The sequence below is a fragment of the Taurulus bubalis genome, assembly GCF_910589615.1.
Source record: "Taurulus bubalis genome assembly, chromosome: 12".
Lineage (NCBI taxonomy): Eukaryota > Metazoa > Chordata > Actinopteri > Perciformes > Cottidae > Taurulus > Taurulus bubalis.
Genome location: NC_136600.1, coordinates 18,823,283 through 18,850,776, shown reverse-complemented (window position 1 = coordinate 18,850,776; position 27,494 = coordinate 18,823,283). Strand labels below are relative to the sequence as shown.

The 27,494-nt window shown below is 40.1% G+C and overlaps 3 protein-coding genes across 4 annotated transcripts; all 3 read left to right on the top strand.

Moving 5' to 3' along the window:
* Window positions 1-5,923, top strand: ecm1b (extracellular matrix protein 1b). Of its 2 annotated transcripts, XM_079227975.1 has the most exons (11): window positions 1-224; window positions 886-963; window positions 1,344-1,409; window positions 1,516-1,551; window positions 1,684-1,719; window positions 1,826-2,106; window positions 2,848-3,053; window positions 4,172-4,463; window positions 4,551-4,750; window positions 5,028-5,115; window positions 5,294-5,923. In XM_079227975.1, exons 1-11 carry the CDS (start codon window positions 155-157, stop codon window positions 5,471-5,473), a joined length of 1,533 nt encoding a protein of 510 aa, XP_079084101.1. In that variant the 5' UTR covers window positions 1-154; the 3' UTR covers window positions 5,474-5,923. The 2 variants fall into 2 exon arrangements, with proteins under 2 accessions (XP_079084101.1, XP_079084102.1); XM_079227976.1 differs by lacking the exon at window positions 1,684-1,719.
* A 755-nt stretch (window positions 5,924-6,678) lies between these two features.
* Window positions 6,679-16,470, top strand: pip5k1ab (phosphatidylinositol-4-phosphate 5-kinase, type I, alpha, b; the record flags this gene model as incomplete). Its single annotated transcript, XM_079227298.1, has 16 exons — window positions 6,679-6,724; window positions 9,847-9,881; window positions 10,176-10,268; window positions 10,580-10,710; window positions 10,802-10,919; window positions 11,432-11,584; window positions 11,750-12,049; window positions 13,020-13,255; window positions 13,360-13,443; window positions 13,576-13,624; window positions 13,957-14,041; window positions 14,173-14,343; window positions 14,469-14,601; window positions 14,697-14,750; window positions 14,869-14,968; window positions 16,462-16,470. 16 exons carry the CDS (start codon window positions 6,679-6,681, stop codon window positions 16,468-16,470), a joined length of 1,797 nt encoding a protein of 598 aa, XP_079083424.1.
* Window positions 16,471-20,842: 4,372 nt separating this feature from the next.
* LOC306745386 (26S proteasome non-ATPase regulatory subunit 4-like) lies at window positions 20,843-26,264 on the top strand. Its single transcript, XM_079228168.1, has 10 exons — window positions 20,843-20,873; window positions 21,806-21,946; window positions 22,037-22,151; window positions 22,399-22,485; window positions 22,892-22,960; window positions 24,135-24,350; window positions 24,580-24,688; window positions 24,808-24,945; window positions 25,655-25,704; window positions 25,799-26,264. Exons 1-10 carry the CDS (start codon window positions 20,848-20,850, stop codon window positions 25,967-25,969), a joined length of 1,122 nt encoding a protein of 373 aa, XP_079084294.1. The 5' UTR covers window positions 20,843-20,847; the 3' UTR covers window positions 25,970-26,264.
* The last annotated feature ends 1,230 nt before the right edge of the window (window positions 26,265-27,494 follow it).

The following is a 27,494-nucleotide window of genomic DNA, read 5'->3' as shown; positions in this document are numbered from 1 at the left end:
ACGGACAGCACGGAAGCCTCTGTTGGACCAATTACCAGCCCGTCTGTGCGCCGCCCCGCCGAGCGTGTCGGCCTCCGTTCCCTGTGCCAGCAGTCAGGACAGTCCGCAGCAGTAGCGGAACGAACAGCTCAGGACACACACCACCGAGTTTACAATGGGGTCGTCTGGGGCTCTGGTCTGCTCCGCCGCATGCGTCTTGATTTTACTGAGTTCAGCATCCACGGGTTCGTAGCTGTTATTTCCACAATACTTTTTGTTGTTGTTGTTGTTGTTGTTGTTGTTGTTGTTGTTGTCATGTCAGAAATTGTTGTGTTTGCTTCATGGCTGACTCCATTTTTGTTCGCGTGAGAATGCGTTTATTTCGCCTCTGGACCCACTGACATTAATCACATAGCAAACTGACTTTAGAGGACTTGCATGACTGTTCTGATGTGAGGAAATCTAACAACTTTAGGTAGCCTACTAATGCTTAACTTGAATATGCATATGTCATGGCACTGCTTATTTTATAGTTATGACTACTTTGAAGATTAAGATTTTGCACATAAGTTAATAAAATATGATGTAGTACAAATTAGCTCCATCCCAGACACCCCAGACACATTAACATCATTAAAAGTAATACTATAGTGTGCAATATTCAATGATGAAAAACTGGCAGTATAAAGAGTGCTTACTTACTTACTTTTAATCACTGAGTAAATATTTCTGATAATACTTAAATGTAGGACTTTTACTTATAATAGAGTGTGTGTGTACACTGTACTATTGTTACTTGATTGCTACTTAAGTAAAGTAACACTTATTCCACTACTGGCTGTCTCTCAGTATATTGAGACTTGTATAACTTTCTGCCTTTCTCTCTTTGTGTGCAACATTTTCCAGATCATCGGGACATGGAGCAGCGTGAGGTCAATCGGGACATGGCGCAGCGTGAGGTCACCTTTGACAAAATCATGCAAGGTGCGTGTGTTCACATGCTAGTGCAGTATCTCTGCTGTACCTCTACATACTTCAAGAGGCTATTTTAAGATTTAAGACTTCACTTTGAGATTGAGGTCTTTGGAGCTCTCCACTAATTGAAGTTTAGTTTGCTTGTCACGAGGAGTACTCACTTTTTTAAATGCCTGTGTCATGTCGTCTGTGGCTCTTGAGTGACACACTACATCCCTAGAGATTCTCTTACGGTTAAAATCAGATTATAGGTTATGCTTGACAATAGTTGATATACCTGAGGTCAGGTTAAATTATAGAACAAATACAACCTAAGTATTTCTGTTTCTGCTGCTGTAGACGGCAGCTTTTTTGTAAGTCATTGTTTTAAAAATCCGTGTGTCTTTCAGAGATGGAACAACAACATGACTTCGTTTTGCAGAAAGAGGTGGACCTGTCAGACATCTTTCAAAAGGGTGCTGTTAATCTTCTTACCTATTATCATGTTCTTGTTTTGACAAAACATCGTAGCTGCATGTCCACATGAAACATTTGTCACATATTGTTTTCTCTTTTTCAAAGATTTCCAAGGACAGTTTGAAAGCACGGATATCAGAGGTAAGCATCTATCAATCAATCAATCAATCAATCAATCAATCAATCAATCTATCTATCTATCTATCTATCTATCTATCTATCTATCTATCTATTTTTTAGTACTTTTTAGTAATACAATCTTTATTCTGTCAGGGGGTTCCAGACCGGGAGTCTCAAGACCTATAGGACGTTCGTGTCTATTTTCCTCTCTTTCTTTTGAGTTTTCATTAAATTCATCTGCACTACTGCTGTAAAAGTATCAAATAACAGCATGATTCCTGTCTTTTCATTTAAGGTTCTCCAAGTTTTGTGCCCCGTTCCTTTGACGGTCCTCCCATGTTGAACTACCCACTGAAGTTCCCCATCGGGCGACCGACCTCCGACAATCTCCAAGCTATCTGTCTCAATAGAGAATATCGTCCCAGCTACTCAAAGTCTTACTTTCCTGCTTCTGGCTTCAGCCAGCAGAAGAGTATGGCTGATTATGTCAATAAGGGAGAGTCCTGGTTGAGCACATGCTGCAAAGGGAACCAGACGTGGGGGAGGGAAGTGACGTTGTGTTGCGCCACACAGGCAGTAAGTTTTCACAACAGCTCCTATAGCCGATTTAGCTCTTTCTTACTCTGCATGAATGTAAAATAATGATATGACATCATGTAGCTTCTGGTTCTATTTCTGCTCCTCTTGTTTCATTCCACTTTGTTGTTTATGTTTTTGCAAGCATGGAGAGACACAATGAGTGTACGCACTGTGGAGCTACAGTGTGATCCCAAACCAAAAATATTTAACGTTAAATATCAATCAAGATGCTTTCGACTTAAATACCTCATGTAGAGGAAGGCTATCACAGATGTCATATTTTTGGCAACTTTTGTAATTTTACATTCACATTAACCTAAGTCCTCATGCTGTAAAGTAGCAGGCCTTGTCTCAGATATTTAAATCAAACACTGTATTTTTTTGTAGCATGTTTTGTTTTACCCCAAACTGGAAAAGGGCATGAAACATTCTTCACATTGCTGAGGTGATGGTACTTGCATTTTTGAAAAAAAGTTAAAAGGCCTTTGGCGCTCCCAGTTTATACGTTTATTATATTCATCCCAGCTTGTCAGACAGGCCTTGGCATGAGCACCAGTGGACTTGACTGAAGGCAACAAACCAACCTGTCTTAAATTCTTCAGATTTTAAACATTATCTCAATCGTATTGCCTCCCTCTTGCAATGTTTGTTTTCAAGTTTTGGTTAAATGTGTCTCAAGATATTCGACATAATCACAGGTGGCAAATCACTCACATTATTGTTTTGTGCCCACTTCAGTGGGAGCTGTCAGTCCAATCCTTCTGTGACGAGGACACAGCGATAAAGCATCGTATTTATCACTGCTGCTTCCTGAGAGGCGACGACAAGCTGAACTGTTTCCAAAACGATGCTCCAAACCCAAACTACGAGGCAACCGAGGAGCTACCGGTACCACCACTTCCCTCGACAGACAACTTCAGCTTTGACCCTGACACTTGCCAGAGGTAGTCTATGCATGGAAATAGGTCAAATGAGCACCAATAAAAATGTTGATATTGACAATCAAGTCTCGGTTAAGTAACATCACAAAGTTACGATGATATTTAAGATCAATTAAATTCAAGGGGTCCCACATTTCCACTTAACAGTTGCCAAATTTAACTTAACATTTATGCTCTGATTCAGAGGACAAAATCAGTTTCAGATTTTAATGAGCTGCTTTAACACCGGCTAATGACTTGAAGAATATGCCCTGCAAAATTCTATACTTTTCTTAAAGTCAATAAATCCCAAATACAATTTAAGGTGTCAATGGGCCACACGATTGCACTGGGTGACATTTTCCTTCATTACAATAACCATTGACACTAGTTTATTTTGAGTCAATTCCACATTGTCCTGGAGCTGAACATACTCACTGAAGCACCAAATGTGTATAAATCCACAGCTGAAAATAGTATCCAACAAATGCACCATACACCCCTCTTTGAATAACATTTGATAAAAACCTGCTGTGCCCAGTTTTTATTACCATACCTTCTTTTAACAAGCGATATATTTGTGAGCCGTGTTTAAAGATTTACATCTTCAGTTGGGAATGAGACTGAAATAAATAGGGTTGGGAAATCAGTATTGTGGTTCTTCAGTTACCAGTGAGACAATGAAATGTGACCCAGGAGGTCCAGTTGACTGATCCATAAGTGTGTAGGCTCACCAGAACACAACATATATATTATGAGGAAGGATTTGACTGCTCTGGAAAGTTAATATGGTGGCCCATTCCCAGATGCTGCTGCATTGTAGGCCAGCAAGAGTTAAGGTAGTTTCAACCTTGCTTTATAACCTTGCCATTTTTCTTTTGCTGGAGCCATCAGTGGAGTAATCCTACTCAGATAATAATTATTGTTATATTTATTTTACACAGGACTTGATGCACTCTGAATGCAACCTATATCTTTTCATGGGATTTTGATGAGAATAAGGTCAACCATAAACCTTTTAATGAAACAAATCAGAAAGAACATCACATTGCAAAATACAATTCCTTTGTGCTACATTAAATGCATCCTAGAGGCTGATAAAGGTCCGGTTTGGCTCTGACCTTATGCCGCATACTTTACAGGACAGTGATGACGCCACAGAGTGTCAGAGGAAACAGAGGAAAGGTAGAGAAGAAACCATCTGTTCCCCAGAAAGTTGACATGAGCTTTCCTCCCGGACGACCCACCGCTGACAATATTGAGAGACTGTGTCGCGACCAGAATCAGCGCCCCCTCTTTACAACCAGTTGCCTGTCGGGTCTTGAGCGCAAACGGCTGGCTCGTCAGGCAAAGACCATCAATCGTATAGAAAAGGGATTCAAATGGTGCTGCAAAAAGAAGCAGGAACGTGTGCTCAACTGTGCTGATGAGAAGGTAAAGTAAAAATCCTTCAAATGTACATATTTTGCTGAATTTAGACATGTGTGTTGCCTTCATGTCCTTTGTCCTTTTGTATTTTAGTGGCTTGAGGAGCTTTACAAATTTTGTGTTGACAAGAAAGGTGGACAGGTGGACTTCCACTGTTGTTTGAGCAACGTCTCAAATGATCGACATAACTGTTTCCAAGAGGTTTCTCCTGACCCACATTATAACATGACCTCTGCCACTAAAGAGCTCTCACTCCACAACATCTGTGACACTCACAAGATCATCAAGAAGAAGTAAGTCCTAACTTCCGACATCTGTCCGTGTTTTTCCTTCATTCTCTTCCTCTTTCATGTTCTTTTCTTTTTTTGTTTGGCATTGGTACAGTTTCTCTTTAATTTCTGTTTTTTTTTCTGTCAAAGAAAACTATTGAATATTTCTTATGAAATGTGCTGACACCACTTGTTCACAGTGTTCTCCGTGTTGTCAGTATTGTCATGGATCTTAGCACATGGTCACAATTTGTGCACAATGTAAAGTTAGACGCGTAGTAACAATGTCACTGTGCTTTAGGTTCCCTGTTGGTTTTCCTCTCACAAGCTTTGTGAACCAATGCTGCCCCCTGTCTGATGATCACAAGACTGCTTGTTTTGAGCAGAGGGTGAGTTAAAAAGAAAGTGAGTCTGTCCAAAAACCGATGTGGAGAAATCAAAAGACAGAGTTTGAGCTGGGATATTTGAAAATGAAAGTTTAGGAGCAATTGCTTTTAACACAATATTAAAATGCTATCATGCTATTACTCATTTGTTTGTCATCTTGTTTTTTCTCCATGAAATCAGCTTGAGGGAATATCAGCAATGTGTTCATCAAGGAATACCTTTTCTCCAGCTGCCCGTCGCTGTTGCCGCACATCTTCACAAGAGTCTGCACAGTGTATCTCCAAAATACTCATGGATGCCATCACCAAAGCAACCAGCGTCTCACGGCAAAAGAAGAAGAAGAGGTGCCCTCTCTCCTAAATACTTATGACCTTTTGCTTCTGCTGACCTTCTGCTGACCCTACTGGCTCAGAGCCATTAAGGGAAACGGCAAGCCAGCAGCATAGTTGACCTCCAAATCACTGAACAGGATCAATTAGCGGTCTGGAAGAAAATATGATCCATATTCTAGCTTTATAGATTTCTAACTGCTTATGTTATTTGCTCTTTTTTTTTCATCTGAAATCACGTTCGAAGCATTGTTATCACGAGAATACATTTATAATGAAACACAAATATTTTTAAACTCTTAGTTTGTAAAACAGACTTTTGTCTGTCACTTTACCACTACTTGTTATTGGCTGCTCTTTATATATTTGATTCTGAATGCATTTTATAGTTTCATTTGGAGCTGCAAGATCAGTTCTCTTTGTCTATGGTTTTGTGGTGATCATAACTACCACAGTTCAAATAAAAAAGTTTTTAAATGTACCTGCCGTGTGGTGTAATGTCTTCTTACATGCAAACCTTATATTGTTATTTTAATCATGCACTGGTGGGCCTGACAGGCTACAATGAGTTAATAAAACATTAAAAAGTGCCTGAGGATTGTTTGGCAAGCAAATGTAAATGTGTTGAACACAAATAAGTTAGTGAAATATCTAATCAAAGGGCATCTTTTAGGAGGACATTTTAAAGATGTTACAGTTTAGTCAAAATATCACTTAAACAAATGTCCACAAATAAGCCATGATTTAGCTTATTTATTCTGTTATATGTCCATTTTGTCATTCATACTATATGTTTTAATATTGTGTTCTTGACATTGCAACTATTTTTTGTAACGTCTTCCTAGTGACATTACATGAAAACTATAACATTATAAGTTATTTGGTTTGATGAACAACATACAGGTAACATTGATTCAACCCAGCATAGAACAATACTATGCAAAGACAGACTACAAATATAAAGATATAAACCACAAACAAGGTATTATGCATAAAACTGCAGAGTAACACAGAATAAACACATTTGAAATCGTAGTCAATTTTATTTGAGAAGATTATAAATCAAATAATTCAAACATATCACTTAAATTATACACTTAAAAGGTGTAAATAAACGATGATGTGTAGTGACGATAAAACAGAAACTGTTCCACTTCCGTCCACTGGGGGCGCTGTGGCGCTGCTGCGGCCCCAGCGTCAGGACTCAACTGTCGGTCTGCAATGAGTCAAATCGTAATGGCGACTGCTGGAACAGCAGACTGTGGATCAGCAGCCCAGACAGGTATCTAGTTCACGACTCTTCCTGCTGTTGTCTCAAATCGAACGTGAAAACAGAAGTACGGTACGTTCTGTCGCGATGACTCGGCGACCGTTGTCTTTCCCACGTCCCCGGTTAGCTAGTTAGCTAATTAGCATCGAGGCTTCCCACCTCACAAATGAATCAGGCGACGGATAACTTGTTCAGCTGCCTGGTTGACGGACCCGGGTTGGTTTCACGGAGCTTCAGTTCGCTATCCGTTAATATTTACATCAAATTATAATTGGGTGGAATAACGCGTGAAGAAATACTCCCCTGACCACGTTGGCAAGCCGGCAATTTCGTTGTTGTTTATATGCTAATGAGTTAGCAGCAGGAGGATATGAGCTGTGATAGATATATATTATCTATTGTTATCTATTGTTTCGTGTCTGGGGCACTAAGTGGCTGCTGTATGAAACGGGTCCTTCCAGCTATGGGACAGTAACGTCACCCTGTTATCCCCTCGTCACCCTGCCTGTTGAACCCTCCTCTCTCTCTGTGTCTCCAGGTTTGTGGTAAAGCGAGCAGACAAATCCTTTTTCCATTGTGTAGCTCCAACACGAGCATGGTACCATGTCAGTTAGTTTACTTTACAAAATGCCCCAGGTGATTTTATGATCAAAGCAAATATTGATCTTTGTGATTTTTCTCTCCATTCTTTAAACCAATTACACAGACTTGTCATCCTCATTTAGTTAATACACAGGCTTAAACCACTCTGCTGTCCCTGTTCAGCTGATGGAAAGGTTAGCCTGGGATCTCTAATTTCAGAACTCTGTATGGTGAGTCGCTCATGAACTGGCCTTTCTCAGTTTTCAGTGCCCACACAGACGGGTGGTGAGCTATTCAGATTTGTTCAATATTCTTGACAGGACACATAATGAGGAGGAGGTTGCGTCTTGCTAATCCATTTAGTTGTGTGCCAGTTATTAGCTTATCTGTGTGCAGAGGAGTTGCTCTCTGCCATTGGTAACCACCTAGTCTGAATCAGTGCATATAAATAGTGACTTCACATGTATGGGAGTGTACAAATACAAGATACAGTGATCTGTCAAATACACGCACACAGATAGTTGAGTGACAGTAGCATAATGTGGTATCTGGAGTACTATCCCGTATTGGGCTTGTTTTCTCATCGGGGCAAGAACCAGTATATTTATGGAGTCTTCGTAGGCAGAAAATGATGTTCGGAGCGTGCGTGTCCCATATTATTGCTTTGTGTAGGCTGCAGGCTCCAAATGAATGGGGTTGGCAGGGAGTTGTTTAGTATACAGAAAGGAACAGATGGTTTGCCTATTGTTGTAAGGCTGACAAGCTAAAGTAATTCTTAAGTAGTTGAGTTGGATAATTCCTACCCAGAATCTGCTGCACGGCAACTGTGTAATTATCTAGTTATATGTTGTCTCTTGACATTTTTTTCAATGTGATGAAATGAGTAATGCGGTCGATGATTATTCTCATTATTGATTAATCCGATAATTATTTCCTTCATCAATCAATGAACTGATTTGTCTTTAGGTTGGCAGAGAATAGTACAAAGTTAGAATTTTCCAGAGCCCAAGGCATTGTTTTGGACTATGAGTCCAAAACCCAAAGATATTAATTCTCAGATTTATGAAGCTTCATCAGAATATTTTAGTATTTTTCTGATCAAGATTTAGTGCAAAAATGACAAAAATAAATTGTCTATCAAAATATTTAGATCGTTATATAGTATATGTGTGTGTTGTTTATTTACTAGGTTAAGCCGTTTAGGCTGACGGTTTCCTACTCTACAGATATTTGGACTCGGTTCTGGAGGAGAGCATTTCAGCGAGGTACTCGCATGGGTGTGCGTGAGTGTTTCTTTGCGAGTGAGCAGAAACTGCATGAGTAGTGATGATATAGTGTGTGTCACATAATGGAAGTGGGAATGTGGACAGAATGATGATGCTCATTGTTTCCCGGAGGATTGCTGTGTGTCCCTGTTAACTGAGAAGAGATGCATGGCATTCAGTGAGTCTGCCTTATGATTAACACTCCCACCTTTTTGGGGTTGAAGCGTCCACTATTGTGCATATTCTGGAATTAATTGGCTGGGCGGAGCTTAGTTTCCACACCAGGATTGTTACTACAGATGTATAATCTTCCCAACATCCTTTTTGTGTATATTGACCTATGGCACTGCAGCATTGAAGTACATGTTGCCATTGGTTACAGGCTAGAGGTGCTTGCAGAGTGGGCGAGTTTAAACAGCAAGTTTATATAAGGGAAATCAGGTTGAGTATTTTATTTATTTTTCTGTGTGCCTTTCTTACACTACTACTGAGTGCTGTAGTTGTTATCATTCTTACCCAGGAGGATAGATGGGTCTGGGTCATTACAATTTCACTTCTTATCTTTGGTTATCAAGCCAGTCAATTTCACACACACCCAGAGGTCTTTGCTTGGTTATGGCTTCAACTTTCCGTAATGTGTTTGACCTTATAAGACACTACTGTTACGCTGATCAGCTGAGTTTCCTGAATGGCTTAACTTTACAAAAATATGTTGTCTTAATGTTACATGCATCTTGGAGTTAGTCAAAATCAAAAATGTGAGATGCAAAGTAGGTTGTTACAAAAAGAGCTAAACTTTGTAGTTTTGTGGAAGGAGGTTGTGACTGAAGACACATCTTCAGGGAGCAGATGAATCTGGAGCAGTCAGCTCAGGGGAGAAGTAGTTCCAGAAGTAGTTCCAGTTTCACATGGAGCTGGTGTATTGAGGGCAGCAGAGACAAGTTACTGTGGCCATATTTAGGTCGGGGCTCATCCTTGGCCTCATAGTCATCAGCCAGTACTGAAAATAGCCCTGCTTATTAACTAGCAGAGTTTTTTTTTTTTAAATGGTCATTAACACATGCTTCCATGTTAATAGCTGTGAATGCAAAAGTCTTTTGACATAATTGCAAACATCAAATTTACACTGACCACATGGGCTGACATTTAGGCCTACATGGGTTTCATGAAGTTGAGTCTGAACAAGAGAACTAGTGGTTCCTTAAGGCTTTAGTGCTTTTAGCTTCTCAAGATGCAGTCTCTTTCTCGCATTGTTAATCCCACTTTACCTTGTTTTTCTGTCTTAAGGAACCAGTGGCATCCGGAAAATGGGCCCTTCAGAGGTAAGGATGTCAGAATGTTTATCAATAAAAGACAAATGAAAGTAAATTTCTTTGGTACTTTCAGTAGACATACAGTGTTACTGTGTGACATATAGTCACACATTGATGGAGCTAGACCAACTGACATTGCTTTAACATCCTTCTTCCTCCACACAAGTTGCGAGTTCAGCAACTTCTCAGGATACGGTTGTCACGTGAAGATGTCTACATACAGCTTGCTCTTTGTCTTCTGTGTTCTTGAGCACAAACACGCCAGACCATATTAAGAAATGTCCTCTCTGTCCCTCTCCTCAGATGCCTGGCTCTTCAGGCACAACTCAGAGTATGAAGAAGACCATTGGACACCGGGGGGTTGAGACCACCACAGGAGAGACTACCTATAAAAAGGTTAGAACAGGGTGGGGGTCAGTGACACCAGTGTTTGTTTTGGACACACACAGTTCTAAGCAGCAGTGGTGAAAAGTGTAATGGTGGTTTATTAATGGTGATCGTTGTCGTTCCGTGATCCTTACGAATCCCTCCGAGGCAGATTTAATTACGCAGTTTAACGTTAACCATCACAGTGTGAAATAAAGTTTCCTGACCATCGTTGTCCGCCAATATTCCGTAAAATATGCCAACAGGTCATCGACATTCATGCTTTTCAAGTTGCCGACCTCTGATAATGCCTTCTGTCTGTTCACCTCTGACTCCTCCAGACCACGTCATCTGCCCTGAAAGGTGCCATCCAGTTGGGCATCACTCACACAGTTGGCAGCTTAAGCCAAAAGGCAGAGAGGGATGTTCTCATGCAGGACTTCGTGGTGGTCGAAAGCATTTTCTTTCCCAGGTTAATACTTGAAGTTGTAGTTCAAAAAAGCATTATGAATTTGTGTTCTTCATGTAGTTTGATTGACTTTGGCTTTCTCTCATGTTTTCAGTGAAGGCAGTAACCTCACTCCTGCTCACCACTACAGTGACTTTCGCTTTAAGACCTATGCTCCTATTGCCTTTCGTTACTTCAGAGAACTCTTTGGCATTCGGCCAGATGACTACCTGGTCAGTACTTGCACTAAACACAGTTTGTTTATTATGTTTATTCTGCTTTTTTATGCCTTTATTCACTGTTCCAATCTTTCTTTTGTAGAATGGTTCAGTTCAGAGGTTTAAACCTGTGGTGTTTTGCCAATTCATTTGTTTTGTGCATCTTTCTCTCAAGACGATTCAATAATGTATCTTCATAATTGGTCGACGATACAGACACAATACACTTAACTCACTACAACGTGTGTGTGATATAATTTGTTTCTTGTTTACAAGTGTAACAGCAGCTTGGAAGGTTAAGGGTGTTCTTTCGCCAACCCATGACCACAAATAACGATGTCAACAAAGTAACTGTCAGAATTCGGTTGTTGTTAATATGAAGTGACCTATAGGTGGTACCAATAAAGGTATTTAAAATAAATCGCAACCCCCATTTAACTGGTTTAGTTAAATTAGAGCTCTGGATATGCCAACATATTTGCTTTGTTTCAATTGGATACTAATGCAGACTCCGCTTCTTCTTGAAGTATTCGCTGTGTAACGAGTCACTGATCGAGTTGTCTAACCCCGGAGCCAGCGGATCCCTCTTCTATGTCTCCAGTGATGACGAATTCATCATCAAGACTGTTCAACACAAAGAGGCAGAGTTCCTCCAGAAACTCCTTCCTGGATACTTCATGGTGAGCCTTGATGCATATAAAGAAATGCGAGTGTGCTCAGTATGCATGTTTAATGAGTGAATTGTATTGCATCAACTATAGTTATCACGAGAATGAGACTACTACTAATTTATTTTTAATTAAAGTGTGTCGTATATCTCTTTCCATATTTTTCCTCCCTTCCAGAACATAAACCAAAACAAGCGCACCCTGCTGCCCAAGTTCTACGGACTGTATTGCGTTCAGGCAGGGGGCAAGAATATCCGTATTGTAGTGATGAACAATCTTCTGCCTCGGATCATCCCTATGCACCTCAAATACGACCTTAAGGGCTCCACCTATAAGAGACGATCTTCCCCTAAGGAGAGAGAAAAGGCCGTTCCTATTCACAAAGACCTGGACTTTATCCAGGACTTGCCTGACGGTCTGCTGCTGGAAGGGGACAACTACAATGCCCTGTGCAAGACTATTCAGAGGGACTGCTTGGTGAGTCACAGAGACACTTGCTTCTCATTGACGTGGTTTTTATTCAAGCCTCTCAGCCCACATGGGATTACAGGACACGTGTGTGCATCGTTACAATATGCGTGAGTGTAAATTCCTAAACAAGCTCAGATTGTACACCAGCAGAATATGTTATCATTGTGCCCTCACATAAAAAATACGGACTTTCTTTGTCAAATATACGCTTAGATTCTGACTTTCTGAACACCAACACCAAGGTGTTCATTATCAACTCGCAAAACAAAGCCATTTTGGATCCAGTTGTTTTATGAATGACATAGTGGATATTTTCTATCCTGTAGGTTATCAACAGATAATAATAAAATAATAATAATAACGCATACCGACTAAGCAGCAGGTTAATGTGTCAAGCAATCGAAAGCAGAATTAAATGAAACTGACATCTATAATAGATTTTATGCATTTTGCAAAGCCAAACTACTTATGTAGTCCATTAGAGGCTAATCTGTCTTTTTGGTTGCTTCGTGGTTACTTTACTTCTCCCGCACATTTACTGGTATGAATCGACTTCTCATCACTCATTTATTATCTTCTCTGTTATCTCAATTACCATGTCCACTCTGTAGATTTTAATTGCATTGTATGTCTACAACTGTGCGAGCCAACTCTTGCTGTCTAATTTGCTGTTTGTTTTTCTTGTTTGTATCGCACCCTAATTTTTGATTGATTTTTGGTTGATTACTGACAGATAATGTTTCACTGACGTGAATCCAAGTGGTCGTGTAAACCTCTGCCACTGATTTTATTATTGAATGCCATTGTCAAAAACTGAGAAATACTTCATAAATTTTTTTTTAAACAATTGTAACTTCAAAACCCTCTTTCAACTCCAATACTCTGTCGCTGTTTAGTCTGTGGTTTTGTCTATGGAATTGTGAATGCTCCTATTGATGGTCATGTCAATGTATTGTATTTCTATGTTTTTATGTAGCTCTTGCAGAGCTTTAAGATCATGGATTACAGTCTGTTGATGGGCATCCACAACATGGATCAGGCCAGTCGAGACCGGGAACGTAGCGGGGGAAACTCGGGTGACAGCGGGGGGTCGGAGGGAGCAGTAACCCCAGATCATCGCCGGCCACAAACTCAGAAAAGTCTGTACTGTACAGCTATGGAGTCCATTCAGGGAGAGGCTCGAGGGAAGGGAGCTTTGGATTCAGAAGATCAGTGAGTCTTAATGCTTAAGTATTTGTCTGTAGTGCATTGTCGTTTGTAACTCGGACTTGACAATTAAAAGATCCGCTGTTGTTTCTCTGGCCTTCTCTTTCCAGCATGGGCGGTATTCCATCTCGTAATACTAAAGGAGAGAGGCTGCTGATCTACATTGGCATCATCGACATTCTCCAGTCCTACAGGTTTGTTCAGAGCAGCCAAATCAGTTCCTTGTTTTAACGTTTGTTCCTAATTCCCGAACAAGCTTCCCACCTACATCAACCATTTCTGTAACTTCCAGTTATTATGTAGTTTAATCTTGTCTTATTATTTAGGTTTATTAAGAAGTTGGAGCACTCCTGGAAGGCCTTGGTCCATGACGGGGTAAGCGCCGATAAAGCTAAATGTTCTATTAAGGTCAAAAAAGTGTTTCTAAGCAGAGAATCATTCATAGCTATAAGAGAACTGGAATGGTTCGTCACTTAATTGATTCGGTTTTATTGACAGAAAAATAATTGGCTACAATTTTGCAAAGTGACTGATGACAAGATAAGACCCTTTTAAAGATGTTACCTTAGGTGTCAAGAAATTATACAATCTCATTATGTACAATTTTCAATATAGTTACAAACAAACGCATCAATGAGCAGTAGATACTGCTGTTTGTTGGACAATTGTTATTGCATTTAGACTCTGTTTCTGTTTTACCACTTTAGGACACAGTTTCAGTTCACAGACCCGGCTTCTATGCAGATCGTTTTCAGCAATTCATGTGCAACACAGTGTTCAAGAAAATTCCACGTAAGTATGCATATGTGTATTTTTAAATGTACTTGTTAATCGCCTGGTGCCTTAACAGCATAGAAATACCAGGGGGGACTCTAGGTGCCCATATTGATCATTTCCACTTGTATCTCTTCCATCTTCTGCAGTAAAACCATCTCCATCTAAGAAGAGTCGTGGTGGAGGTCCGGGAGGTCTTAGGAGGGCCCCCACCCTGGGAGGTCCTACCCAGCTCTCCCACTCAACAGGACAGTCAGCTGTTGACTCAAGACTAGTCTACCACAGCCACTTCAAAAGCACAGATTCAGAGGCAGACAGTGGTGAGAACTGAGACGTCCCAAGCAATGTGACAAGAACATCAAGTATATCTGTTGTTCTCATAGCTGTGCTCCGATTGGAGATACTGGTTTTGACATTTGGTTTCTTAATGGTCCTTTGTTCTCAGGTGTGCAGCTGGGCAGACCAGATCTTGTTCCGAGGACCCCGCCGCTGGGAGAAAACCCTTCTGACTATGAGGCCAACCTGTCCACCTCGTCACTAGGCAGCACAGGAGTCGCCTCCACCTCTCCTCCCCTATGGTAAAGCCTCACCAAGTTAATAATGCATGACTTTATTCTTCCACCTTACTTTCATGCTCTGTTTTAATTGTCTTTGCTCTGACCTTTCCCCGTAGGTCTGTAGGGGTGGAGGTACACAAATCAGCAAACACAGAGCTTGACCATCACAGGTACAGAGAAAGCAATGATAGGTCATAAAATTACAGCCATATCAGACTGAACAATTAAGCTGTTTTTTTTCTTCTTGCCAGTGCTAGTTCTCCTTTAATTCCATTTTCTATGTTCCAGTTTGGAGACAGACGGGGCTGTCGATAATTCAGGCAACTTGTCTGGAAACGAAGATGTAATTTCACTGTCAGACATCATCCCTGAGACCAACATCTGTTTTGTAAGTTTAAATGTTGAAATCCTACATCCGATAATGCTGATTATTTATGACCTTATTTTAAACCAGGAATAAGTATTATTACATTTCTTGGTATTGACATTAGTTTCATCTTCACAGTAAAAAAACTCATATTTGAAGAAGAGGCGTTTCTGGAGGAGCCGAGGCGGATGGAAGAAAGGGTAAAGAGTGAAAGTCACCCATCCACCGCGGGCCCTTCGTTGCACCTCTGTTGTTTTCTTACCCGTACAGTATATACAGGGATCGCTGAACGGAGCAGCGGGGTGCAATGGAGGTTGTCACAATGAAGAAAATAGTCATGGGGAAGATCACAAAGAAGACAATTTGCTTTCCCAGCCAGTGACATCAAATGTGCTTCTAGACACCTGGACAAAAAAAGGCAAATGAACCTGAATTTGCAGCTCTTGTCTAAAAAAAAAAGCATTCACAAAATGAAGGATGCTTCAATTTCATAATAGACTAAATAATGAGTTGTATATTGCTACAAGTCCAAGACCCCAGTGGATGGTGAAGAAGGTCAAGTTGTCCATAAAGAGAAGGTCATTGTGTGTTCGTAGCATGAAGCGATTGTGAGACGGCGCACACACAGCATTTCAGCGGGAACACACCCATTCAAGAGCACAAAAAGGGCCTGGCCTGCATTTATAGGAGCGAGTACTTGCCTCTGTGTTCATGCTGAGTCGAAGTGGGTTCACATTTCCGTGATTTACACTGAAATGTTCCCGTTACCACACTTCCTTTTCCCCCTCGTTACGCATAAGCAGGGGCACTCTAAACTTTCAACGGTCCTTGTTCAAAACACTTGCTGCTGTTGACTCTGCAATTATGTATGCATTTCTTTTTACTGATTGTGGAGGTACAGTATTAGGAAATTGGATCTTGAAACGGCGGAGGAATGGGTTCAGCCAGACCTATACGGCCATTTTGTTTAATGTTTTGTTTTAAGTTATTCTGCTGGAAGCCACAGTGGTGCTGCAAAAGATCCAACTGGATCTTGCCACTGCTGAATGTACATTATAATGTTTTTCTTCTATAGAATGTGTCTTATTAACATGGCAGACCACATTTGTACAACCCTGAAAATCTCCCCCTCTGATGTGACCATGTGTGCTATAAATAACTACAGAGAGAAGAGCTGTCGACAGCATTGCTGGCCAGTACATGCTGCGAAATGAACTCATGGAATTAAGCTCGTAGAATATTAATAATTTCCAGCTTCATCTGTCATGTCTGTGCCTTTTTACATGGTCCTCCCTTCCCTAACATGTGATGTATAACTGACATGTTTTATAGGTTAGTGTTGTAGTTGCACAGAGAAACCTGCCTTATCACTACAGCTGAAGTTGTCAAACTGCCATTTGTATGTCTGGACCAACAATCAGGGCTTAAAAAGAATTTCTGATTTGAATGCAAACACGAGTACAATCTATTTTGGTTATGTGTATGACGAGTGCTCAGTCGCTGTGTTTCATCAGCGCAGCTAATCCTGTTAACGCCCCCGATGTCTGACAGTGAGGATGTCTATCTCTTTATTATTAATTTCTGCTGGTTACAGAAATGACTCCCGCCCACAGCCACTCTTGGACCAATGTTAATAACCATGTGTATAAAAAAAAAAAAATTTCCCATGTAGTCTATCGCAGCTTTTACTTCTTGGCTGTTCATAACAATTGTGCTTTGTTTTGACACAATATGTTTTGTGTTTATGTTTAGGACACTAAACAAGCTGCAGAGAGCTTTTTACCACACAAGATATTTCTAATACAGAAATTTGAAACACTACAAAGTGACTGTAGCAACACTCGACATCATCTCATTTAAGGTATTACTATTTATGTTTTGTAGGCACATTTGGTCTATGCAGCAGAGAGGGAGAGATGGGAAAATGTGAGTTGTGAATATAGAAGAAAGGAAAAACTCCTCATGTTCAGTTGAGGATTCAGGACGGAGTCCTTTGTATCCTAAGCCGGTCGTGGCACCAAAGAAAAGAGTGGGGAGTTCCTGCAATTGTTCAGGATCCAGTGCAGTTGACATGAAAATGAAATCAGACACTCCTTGATACCTGCATGGACTGATACATTGTACATGGTAATAACACTGGGTTGTCCTGTGTTTAGTGATTTACTTCTAAACTCTGTTTGTTTTTTGTTTTTTGCTAAATATTGTCTTGTCTGATAAGCTGTATCTGACATCAATTTATTGTTACTTTATCAAAGAATTCGTTTACTTTTTGGCCTGACACATTTCAAGATTTAACTCCACATTCCTGTGAAATTCAGTTTAAATTCACTACATCTGTGGTAGTCTTTTGTGTAATTTGATGATGTACTTGAAATGTATTTTTTGTGATACTTTGATGAAATGTAATATGTGGATTATTTCAAACAGATTCAAAGTTGTATTTAGTTGGTTGAGAGTCAAACAGCCACCAAAGAAAAACCTCCAGGAAATTCTTTCTCATTAGAAAAATCTAGATTTTGTTTTGTGACACCTCCATTTTGAGGTTTTATGTTGTAACTTTCTTTTTTGATGGGTGGTACCATGTAATTGTCGGATGCAGACCAGTTCTGTCGCAGTTATGTTCTACACCATGTCACAATAGAAACATCCTACATTGCTTAAAGGGCGGCGCAGTCCGTGTAGACACTACAATATGTTTGAAGTAATGCTATATATATATATATATATATATATATATACATATACACACACACACACACACACCACAAACTCTGCCACATTTCATTTCTAAGAAGTATATTTATTAATATGATTGCTGCAAGCTGGAATGATAAAGGTTGTATTATGTACCTTTTTAGATGATTGTACGTTTACTGAATACTGACAGAAGGATGTCTGAAACTTTATAGCGTGTACTGCCTATGAAGGGGCACTATTGACAATTTCACTTTTTATATTGGAAGGTTCAGATTGTGATATGATGGATATATTCGCTCCACAATGATTCTGGGTTGTTAATCTCCCAAACCTTTTCTACATGAATGTTTCTCAAGGCTTACGAGCCAACATTGCTGGTTGTCCTATAATGCTTCAATTACTATATTTTTACTGAGTATAAAATGTGTATATGTACATAGGAGTCACGGAAATGCCTTCTCATGCAATATGTGCTGCCTGTCCCTCCTGCCATGTTTCAGTTATGTGGTGGTGATGTTTTCATGTTTGATTTTAAAGGATTAAACATATTTTCTAAATCTTGGTTTTGGGCCGTTTTTTGGTGTGTTATCCAACTACCTTTTACTCTGGGTTTGTGAATAGTAGTGCAGGTTTATTATATTATAAGTATCTGAAGAGTTTTTAAAAATCATTTTGGAGAGTCTAATGTGTTTGATTTGTGTTTCGATACGTGGTTAATTCAATGTCTTAAGATAAGATAATCCTTTATTAGTCCCTCAGTGGGGAAATTACAGGATCACAGCAGCATTGGAGGTGCTCCCTGCACCCCAAAAGACCTCAGTCTCCTCAGCAGAAAGAGTCTGCTCTGTCCCTTTTTATAAAGTGCGTGTATGTGGTTGGACCAGTCCAGTTTGTTGTTCAAGTGAACACCCAGGTACTTATAAGATTTGACGATCTCAATGTCCAGTCCCTGGATGCTCACTGGTACCAGAGGAGAGCGTTTACCCCGGCGGAAGTCCACCCCCAGCTCCTTGGTTTTACTGGAGTTTATCTGGAGGCGATTCCGCTGGCACCATCTTAAAAAGTCTGGAGAAGTCGTAGAACATGACTCTCACAGTGCTTCCAGCCTTTTCCAGGCGAGAGAGGCATCTCTGCAGCAGGAAGATGACGGCGTCATCCACCCCGATGCCAGACTGGTAGGCGAACTGAAGTGGGTCCAGGGATGAACTCACCAGAGGGCGGAGATGGCCAAGGACCAGCCTCTCCAGGGTCTTCATTAGGTGGGCTGTCAACGCCACCGGCCGGTAGCTGTTGAGGTCCTTGGGCCCCGGGGTCTTTGGTACCGGTATCACGCAGGACGTCTCCCATAGTTGTGGTACTTTCCCCAGCCTCAAGCTCAGGTTGAAGATGTGCTCCGCTATCCCGCACAGCTGGTCTGCGCAGGATTTGAGGAGCCTTGAGCTGATGCCGTCTGGACCCGTGGCCTTCCTCCCCTTGATCCTCCTCAATTCCTTCCTCACCAGGTTAAGGGACACGCTGGGGGGTGGGGTGCTGTGAAGTGTTGGAGTGTGTTGCTGGTTGTAGTATGAGAGGTGTGAAGGGGAGCAACGAGAAAAAACATAATATAAGAAAACTAAGTTGTGAGCAGGAGCTACTGTAAAAGGCTGCCACTCGTGCGGGGCCGGAACAAATGATATGCTCTATCCACCAAAATCTGCCTTGATTTCATACTCCATTTGAACATATTGCCTAAAGTGAAGTGCATGTCATCCATATAGCGTTTGTGGAGCTTAGTAATCATACCGATGAATGATTGATTCTCATCCAAACCCCCGCCAAAGTAGTCCTGCTCTTGGCCCAGGATGGTGATGGGTGCTCCAGTATGTTGAATTTCTGGATGGTCGCCTTGCAGTCCACTCACAGCTGAACCAACTTATTGTCAGAGCACCAGGTGTTTGGAGCAAATGGCAGCATCAGGAGGTCTGTGTCCCCTTCCCGTGTATGCATTCTGATGACATTCTCTGTCATTCTCTGTCAAGTCATTGCTGTGCATAGGAGTAGACAAAGGGAAGAGCCCGTTGCTCCTGTTGAGATCGGTTTAGAATCTGAACAGATGTGCCAGCTGTGAGAAACTGGGACAAACAGTTCTTCAAACATTAAAAAAGAAGCTTTCTTATGACAATTAACTAAATTGTTCTGTGATTGAGACAAAAAGAAGGATTTAAGAGATGGGATTTAACTGCTGCTGTGTGAACAACACACTTCTGCACAAAGCTGTGTTGTTGGACAAACGGTTGACATACCTTTGGGTGCTACTAAACATGTGGCAAACATCCTCCATCAAAAGTAAGAGTTTCTCCATCTGAGATTTCAAAAAGTCAATATTTTAGTCGGCCTATCAGTTCAAATAGTTTACTGTTTTTGTAGCATTTGCATGTTTTTACAAAGGGAAGTGAATTTAGACAAAAAATGTACAGACACCGATCAGTAAATATCACTTCATTAAATTGGTTATTTGTATTATGACAGTTAATTCAAACAAACCAACAAAACATAAAGGATCACATGCATCTAACAAATAACTTGAAAATGAATGAGAACAATATTAATTTTGAAGTAAAAAAAGAAGAAGAGTAAAGCATCAGTAAAAGCACTTGTTTTGCAGAAGGGGGAACTGTTAGGTCTGAGATGTTGTGACCTTGTGACCTGTCAGCTTCTTGTCCTGGATGGCAGGTTGTTTGATCCGCTTTTATCATGGAGGACTGCGGACTGTTTCTCAAGCGGAAGATGAATCAAGGGGGGAACTTTTGGGCATACCATTAATGTGTCACGTGCGTGATTCTTTTCCTACAAAGGATGCACCAATAGTATTTGCACACACGTGATAGAACTTTGTAAACATATGCACATGTCTTTTGTTAGTTATTATTCTCATTGATCTCTGTTGTTGCATACACAGCCCAGTAGGTGCCCCTTTTACATTTTTGTGAGCGTGCTACTGCTTCACGGAGCAAGACAAATAGAGGATAATGTTATTAAAGGCTTCTTGTTATATTTGAGCATTAGAGTAAACGTTTGGAGCTTATAGTATCCCACTTTTTAAAAATAGTTAATTTATCATAACATTGTATGAAATACAGAGTTGATCTTTTAGGAGGAAAAAAAACAACAAACACCATTACCCATAAACCCTCACGATGACGTCGTAAACCACGGACATCAAGATGGTGCTTGAAAGTACTATGGTCTGGTAAGTAATGAGAAATATGTTTAAAGTTGCAAATGGAGACGGGTAAATGTATTAAAAATGAGCTATCATTTGATAAACTAAATGTTTCTTGTTCTCTGTGATTGGCTGAATCATTTGAGCAGCTTTATACTGTTTTGTTTGGTGTTTAAGATGCTCCTGCTATTCCCTGAGTCACTCCATAACCAAGCTAACGTTAGCTAGTGGGAGCTAACAAAGAGCTTTATAGTCACGTTAAGGACATTGAACACGTTATGTGGTTACTAGCGCGAGACAATGCGGTGCTGCTCTGTTAAGTTTCGAGAACTTGTCTGTTAAATCCAGATTTCGGCTCAAGTTGAGTTGAACTGTCTCTGTTTCCCACGTTAGCATTAGCTAGCAAACAAAAGACAGCTAAGTTATCACAAACACACAACGTGGACGACCTTCTGTTGTCGTCAGTTATGATATCAGGGTTGTTCACACTGCGGGGCCCTTGCAGTGGTGTCCATGAACGTTACATGGTACGAGATCAGGTTATTTTGTTCACTGGGGCTATAACAATACTTGTCATGTGAAATGTGTTAATACTGTAATATGCTGTCTGTTGAATGTCAGGAAATAAAAGGGAACTATGCTAATGACATTCTTCCAAAGCAACCGGTTTAATAGTGATTGTTTTTCCCAACCAGCAGTCCAAGACTCTAAAATATACAAATCCTCACTGGAATTACTTCAGTGATTAATCATTTTAGAAAGCTGTTGGCAGTAATTCTGATCATCGAATTGATTAATTAACTAATTGTGTCAGTGCCCACCCTATTACGTATATGTATATTATTATGTTATACAGACTAGAGTACCTATTACAGGTCCACATTGGCTATACCAGTATTTGTCCAATCAGTACAATTTACATTGTTTACATTCTTAATACTATTCTTCATGTTTATTAGTGTGGACAACAGTGAGTACATGCGCAATGGAGACTTTCTGCCTACCAGGCTGCAGGCTCAGCAGGACGCAGTTATTATTGTGTGTCACTCCAAGACCCGGACCAACCCTGAAAACAACGTGGGCCTCATCACCATGGCAAAGTAAGAGGCAATGTGTTTGAATGAGAGCACTGACATCTAAATATAAATATAATATTTTAATATAATGACATGTGTTGTGTCCCTGTGCAGCAACTGTGAGGTGCTGACCACACTGACTCCAGACACAGGCAGGATACTCTCCAAGTTGCATGCTGTGCAGCCTCGTGGAAATATCAGCTTCTGCACCGGCATCAGGGTTGCACATGTGAGTTTGTGACTTTCATTACACCGTTGGATATGTAAAGGGACATTTTGGACAAATGGAACATATTAAGTCAGTCAACGAACTGCCTCATCTAAATGTAATGCAGAAATAATTATCGTTATTTATTACACCTTTACTTTCCATGCAAAAATGTCTGTGGTAAAAATATCTACTGTCATATTTGTTACATAAAAGCTTTTTGTTCAGTTTATAAGCTTTTTTTCATTTGCTATGTTTCTCTCTATAGTTGGCACTGAAGCACAGACAGGGCAAAAACCACAAGATGCGCATAATTGCATTTGTTGGCAGCCCAGTGGAGGACAACGAAAAAGAAGTGAGCCACGTTCATAAGTCTTTGGATGAGATGGTAGACATCTTGGAAAAGCTTGGTGCTCACACTCTTACTGTGAACTTTAAACACTGCTACTTGTATACACCAAACTGATATTAACACATCATTATTCACACTTTAATATCTAAAGAAATGACTCAGTAATTAATGTAAACTAGTCTTCCTCGGTTATATAAAGAGTTGACAAATTCAACAGCAAATATCAATATCTTTGAAGAAGTTAAACACAACTCATTACTATTTTACATTTTAAATTGTACCATTGCATAATCATTGGAAATGGGCAGTTGTGTTAAATCTGTTGTTTTCAAATTGAGTTAGCTTTCGCCCATTACAGCCTTCTGATAAAATGTGTACGTGTCACTGAAGTATTCTTATTTTCTTGCAGCTGGTCAAAATGGCAAAGCGTCTAAAGAAGGAAAAGGTCAATGTGGATATCATTAACTTTGGAGAGGAGGTATTTTATCCATCAATGCTTTACACTCATCTTGACTAGGGCTGCAACTAACAATTATTTTAATAATCGATTAATCGGTTGATTATTTTTTCGATTAATCGATGAATCGGATAAAAAAATCCCAAAATCATTAATTTCCAACACTTTATTCAAAAACAGAAGTGACAGTGCAAAACATCTTCAGAAAGCACAAACAGGTTGCTCCTTGAACATCCCTGAGCTGTTAATTAAAAAAAAAAATTTAAAATGGACTAACACTAAAAACATACACATGTATGCTTTACATCTGCCAAATGTGAGTCCTTTTTTTTTTACTGTAATTGATCTCCTTGGAGCAGAGGCTGCTTTAGCATGCCCTGCTTTATCAATATGTATGAAACACTGGGACAGAGGGAAGCTGTACTGCTCCTCTCACGTCTGTTTGGACCTCAACCTTCAGGCCCAGCTTCACTTCATCTCAGCTCTGCATCAAGCTGTGCTACATATAGAGTCCTCTTCCTTAAACTATTTCATTCTGGGCCTCTTACGACCACGAAATGACGTTGTTGGCTAAGCCCAACTACGTGATTTGATTCAGTCTACTTTGAGTAAAAAAACAACCTGCAGCCAGATCCGCCGGTGTGCCGATTTAACGTTAACGAGTGACAGCGTGAACTGAACCAGACCGGGAGGTGACGGCATGTTTCACCGCGTTACGGTTTTCTACAAGCAAGACTGAACTGTAACGGAACATAAAGTAACTTCAACGACAATACACAACCCAAACACGTTAGCTAACGTGATAGCAAGCTGACTAGCTTCCATTAAAAACAAGTTTGAGGGAAATGAAGCCGCTGTAGACATCTTAACGCTGATTGGCCAAGACTCGACACGTCACATCCAAGATGTTCTATTTTTGCTAAGATCTCGATCTAAACGTTTCTCAGTCTCTCACTCCAATCTCAGACACGCTGGCAGACCTGTTGCTCTGCGCCGCTCTTTTTTTTCCTCTCAGCGACTTTATGACTGCCGTAATAATCGCGCGACACAACGACTCGATAATGAAATTCGTTGCCAACACTTTTGCTAATCGATTTTTATCGATTCGTTGTTGCAGCCCTAATCTTGACTAACGTTTTATTGTGTGTATCGCTAAGCTGTTAGAGCTTATCCTCGTTCTTTCTCACCCCTGCAGGAGTTGAACACAGAGAAGCTGACGGCCTTCATCAACATACTGAATGGCAAAGAAGGAGCAGGCTCCCACCTGGTCACTGTTCCTCCAGGCCCCAGTCTGGCTGATGCCCTGCTTTCCTCACCCATCCTGGCTGGAGAGGGAGGTGCAGCGTTGGGCCTGGGTACCGGTGACTTTGAGTTTGGAGTGGATCCCAGTGCAGACCCAGAGCTTGCTTTGGTAAGAGAGCGAGGCAAAGTGGGTCCGATAGGTCACTGTGCTGTGTATCGTTTGTGTAGTTCATTGAACTTTTAACTTCTATTGCCTTTTGACTCTTAAAATCTTCTGGATTATCCATCCACATTGCTGTTTTTTCACCGCTACCTTCTATACCACATTTTTAATCTTTCTTCTTCAGTGTATCCGTGTGGCATTATGCTACTTGCTGATTTCCTCCTCTTCTCTCTAGGCTCTGAGAGTGTCTATGGAGGAGCAGAGGCAACGACAAGAGGATGAAGCTCGCGTAGCCTCTGTCGCATCAGTTGCTGAAGCTGGTATTGTTTCTCCTGCTGCAGATGGTGAGCAAAATGTCCAACAACTTGATTTGCATTCATAGATGACAATTTCTGCCCATCTTCCTTCAGTATGGGATTTATTGCTCCCATTTTGAGTGAGTTCATACTTTTTTTTCTTGCAGAGTCGGATGATGCCCTGTTGAAGATGACTGTTCCCCAAACAGAGTCAGCCACACCTGCTCTACCAGACTTCAGCCGTATGACAGAGGATGAACAGATTGCCTATGCTTTGCAGATGTCCATGCAGGGAGAAGGAGCAGGTTAAACATGGATTTTGACTTTTCTGAATTTCCCTGACTAGGAGAATTGATAACCTCTATGACAAGCTGAGCTTCAGTATGCATCACATCAACAATATATAATCATGTTCACGGCATGTTAGAAGAAGCAGCACATTGTTTTGTTGTTGTTGGTGGATGTCAATTGTGTTTGACTTGTACTATTTGTATTTCTGAATCTAAAATAAGCCATGGTTCATCTCCAGAATGTTTTGTCTGCCTTTTATGACAAAAGGTATGATTGATTGTAGAAGTGTATATATCTAACTGCCAATTTGGATAATTATTACCTGGAGATACTGCTATAAGGCTTATTGGCTTGTTTGTACTGGTACTCTAATACAATATATTATTCCACTCCACCCAGCTTAGGTAAATGTATTAGAGTCACTATGGAGCTTGGGAAACATTCCCGCATGTCCTACTTGTATATAATGACTTAACAGTTGGCAAGAGCAGTTTGTTCCAATTAAAGGTCCATATTTACCAAGTTCTCTATTTAAAGTAAATGCGGCATGAGAGTATGAGCATGATATTGCTTGTTACTTAAGATAACAGACAAGTATGCAATACCAATTAATTACCACTTATTTTTTTGCACATCATAAGTACAGGTTTTAAATTACCATAAATTGTCCATAACCCCTGTTTTTCCTACTCAAACTTCATTTCTGTTCCATTTGTATTGCAGAGTTTGGGGCTGAAGACATGGACACAGGAGCTGACACCAGCAAGGCTAAGGTAAGCACAAGCCTTTATTAGTTCTCATTTGTCTTTTTCACCAGATTGAGATGTGCCTAGTAAACTTTTACAATATGTAATTTTCTTTGTCCAGGATGAAGAGGACTACGATGTTATGCAGGATCCAGAGTTTCTTCAGAGTGTCCTGGAAAACCTTCCTGGAGTGGACCCTAACAACGAGGCCATCCGTAACGCTATGGGCTCTCTGGCTTCCCAGACAGGCTCTAAACCCGACAGCAAGAAAGATGAGGAGAAAAAGAAATAAACACCAAAAGAAGAACTTAATATATGATGAATAAAAAAAAGACCAGAGAATTGCACCGCATGTGTTATTCAAAGTAACATTATTACCCTCCTCCATATAGGTACCCTTTTGTTCATCTTTTGTTTATGTGGCTGTGTAACGGCTGTGTAAACTGTAAACAATTTTTAGCTCTTTTTTTTCAACTTTATGTTAAAGGCCTACTCTGATTTCATTTTTTTTGTGTCAAGCAGAAATGCTTTCTTTTGTAATATAACTACTCAGTAAAATAGGCAGATTTCCTCAATAAATTTACATAATACAAGGTGTTACTTGACATTTATTTACAGTTCCATTTTTAAACCAACTTATCAATCAATTCAATTTCAATGGATGTTTCATTAACATTTACAAAGATCACAGGTATTTGTATTGTTGTTTTTATGAATGGGTGTTTTTTTTAAACAGATGCATCATATATGCAAGCGAAGTAGAGGAGAGACCTACCTATCAGCGTTAAAAGCTAAAGGTCTAATTAACACATTAGACCTTTAGCTTTTAACACTGATTTAATATGATTCTAATCAGTGTATAACTTAATTTAACTTTTTTAAAAGCAGATAACACAGTTTTATTGTGTTTTTGTGAAGGTACTTTTTGTGGAGAATGACTTAATAGTCATAATCTGCAGTTGTGTATGTGTACCACATTTTGAGAACAGCATGTCAGCAAATACTAAAATATACATAAATCTTTCTTGACTTATCAATTCATAATACCAAAACAAGCAGTGGTAAGAACATTTTCACAAGTTCTGTACTGAAGTGCAATTTGTAGGTACCTGTAATTCAGTATTTCCATTTTCAGTTACTTCATACTTATAATCACTGCATCAGAGGCAAATATTGTTATTTTTACTTAACTAAATTTGTTTTATAACTAAAATCACCAGTTACTCTCCAGATTCAGAGTACAACATACAATCATCAAGTAAATAATATATACATAATTATAATTAGCCTGTAGTGACACAAACACTAATACATCAATAGTTACTGTTCAATAATAATAAATGTATCTATTCTATAAATAAGTGTTTTTACTTATGGTACTTGTATATTTTGATGCCAATACTTGTAATTCCTCGTAAATACAACATCGAAGAGCTTCTACTGGTTAAAATATACAATTGCAGAATATTCCATTTGTATCAGAAAAGTGTTTAATGAATTAGTGTTTTTAATAGTAATGTTTACCAATTTCGCGTGACATCTCTTTAATGTTGTGAACCTTGGGGCACCTGGGAAGTCGCTGTCGCACAATTTGTTGACGGAGAATTTATGCGTCCGAGAAAAAAGTCAGGAACCAACTTTGCAAACTAACGTCAGCAGGTAATTCAGTCGAAATACAAGCGTGAGCTGATGTTAGCTTCACCTGAAGCCACACAACACGCAGTCTACATTAGGACCACGTTAGGTGAGTGTTACTCTCATCCAGCAGATCACGTGACATCAGGAAAGTTGTCCGTTTGTCGTTAGCACGGAAAGCT

Bases quoted from the DNA above. Each gene is read 5' to 3' on its own strand.
- ecm1b (XM_079227975.1), top strand. From the start codon at position 155: ATGGGGTCGTCTGGGGCTCTGGTCTGCTCCGCCGCATGCGTCTTGATT. The intron at 2,107-2,847 runs GTAAGTTTTCAC...TGCCCACTTCAG, and splicing joins TGTGTTGCGCCACACAGGCA to TGGGAGCTGTCAGTCCAATC. The intron at 4,464-4,550 runs GTAAAGTAAAAA...TTTGTATTTTAG, and splicing joins TCAACTGTGCTGATGAGAAG to TGGCTTGAGGAGCTTTACAA.
- LOC306745386 (XM_079228168.1), top strand. From the start codon at position 20,848: ATGGTGCTTGAAAGTACTATGGTCTG. The intron at 22,961-24,134 runs GTATTTTATCCA...TCACCCCTGCAG, and splicing joins TCATTAACTTTGGAGAGGAG to GAGTTGAACACAGAGAAGCT. The intron at 24,946-25,654 runs GTTAAACATGGA...TTTGTATTGCAG, and splicing joins CATGCAGGGAGAAGGAGCAG to AGTTTGGGGCTGAAGACATG.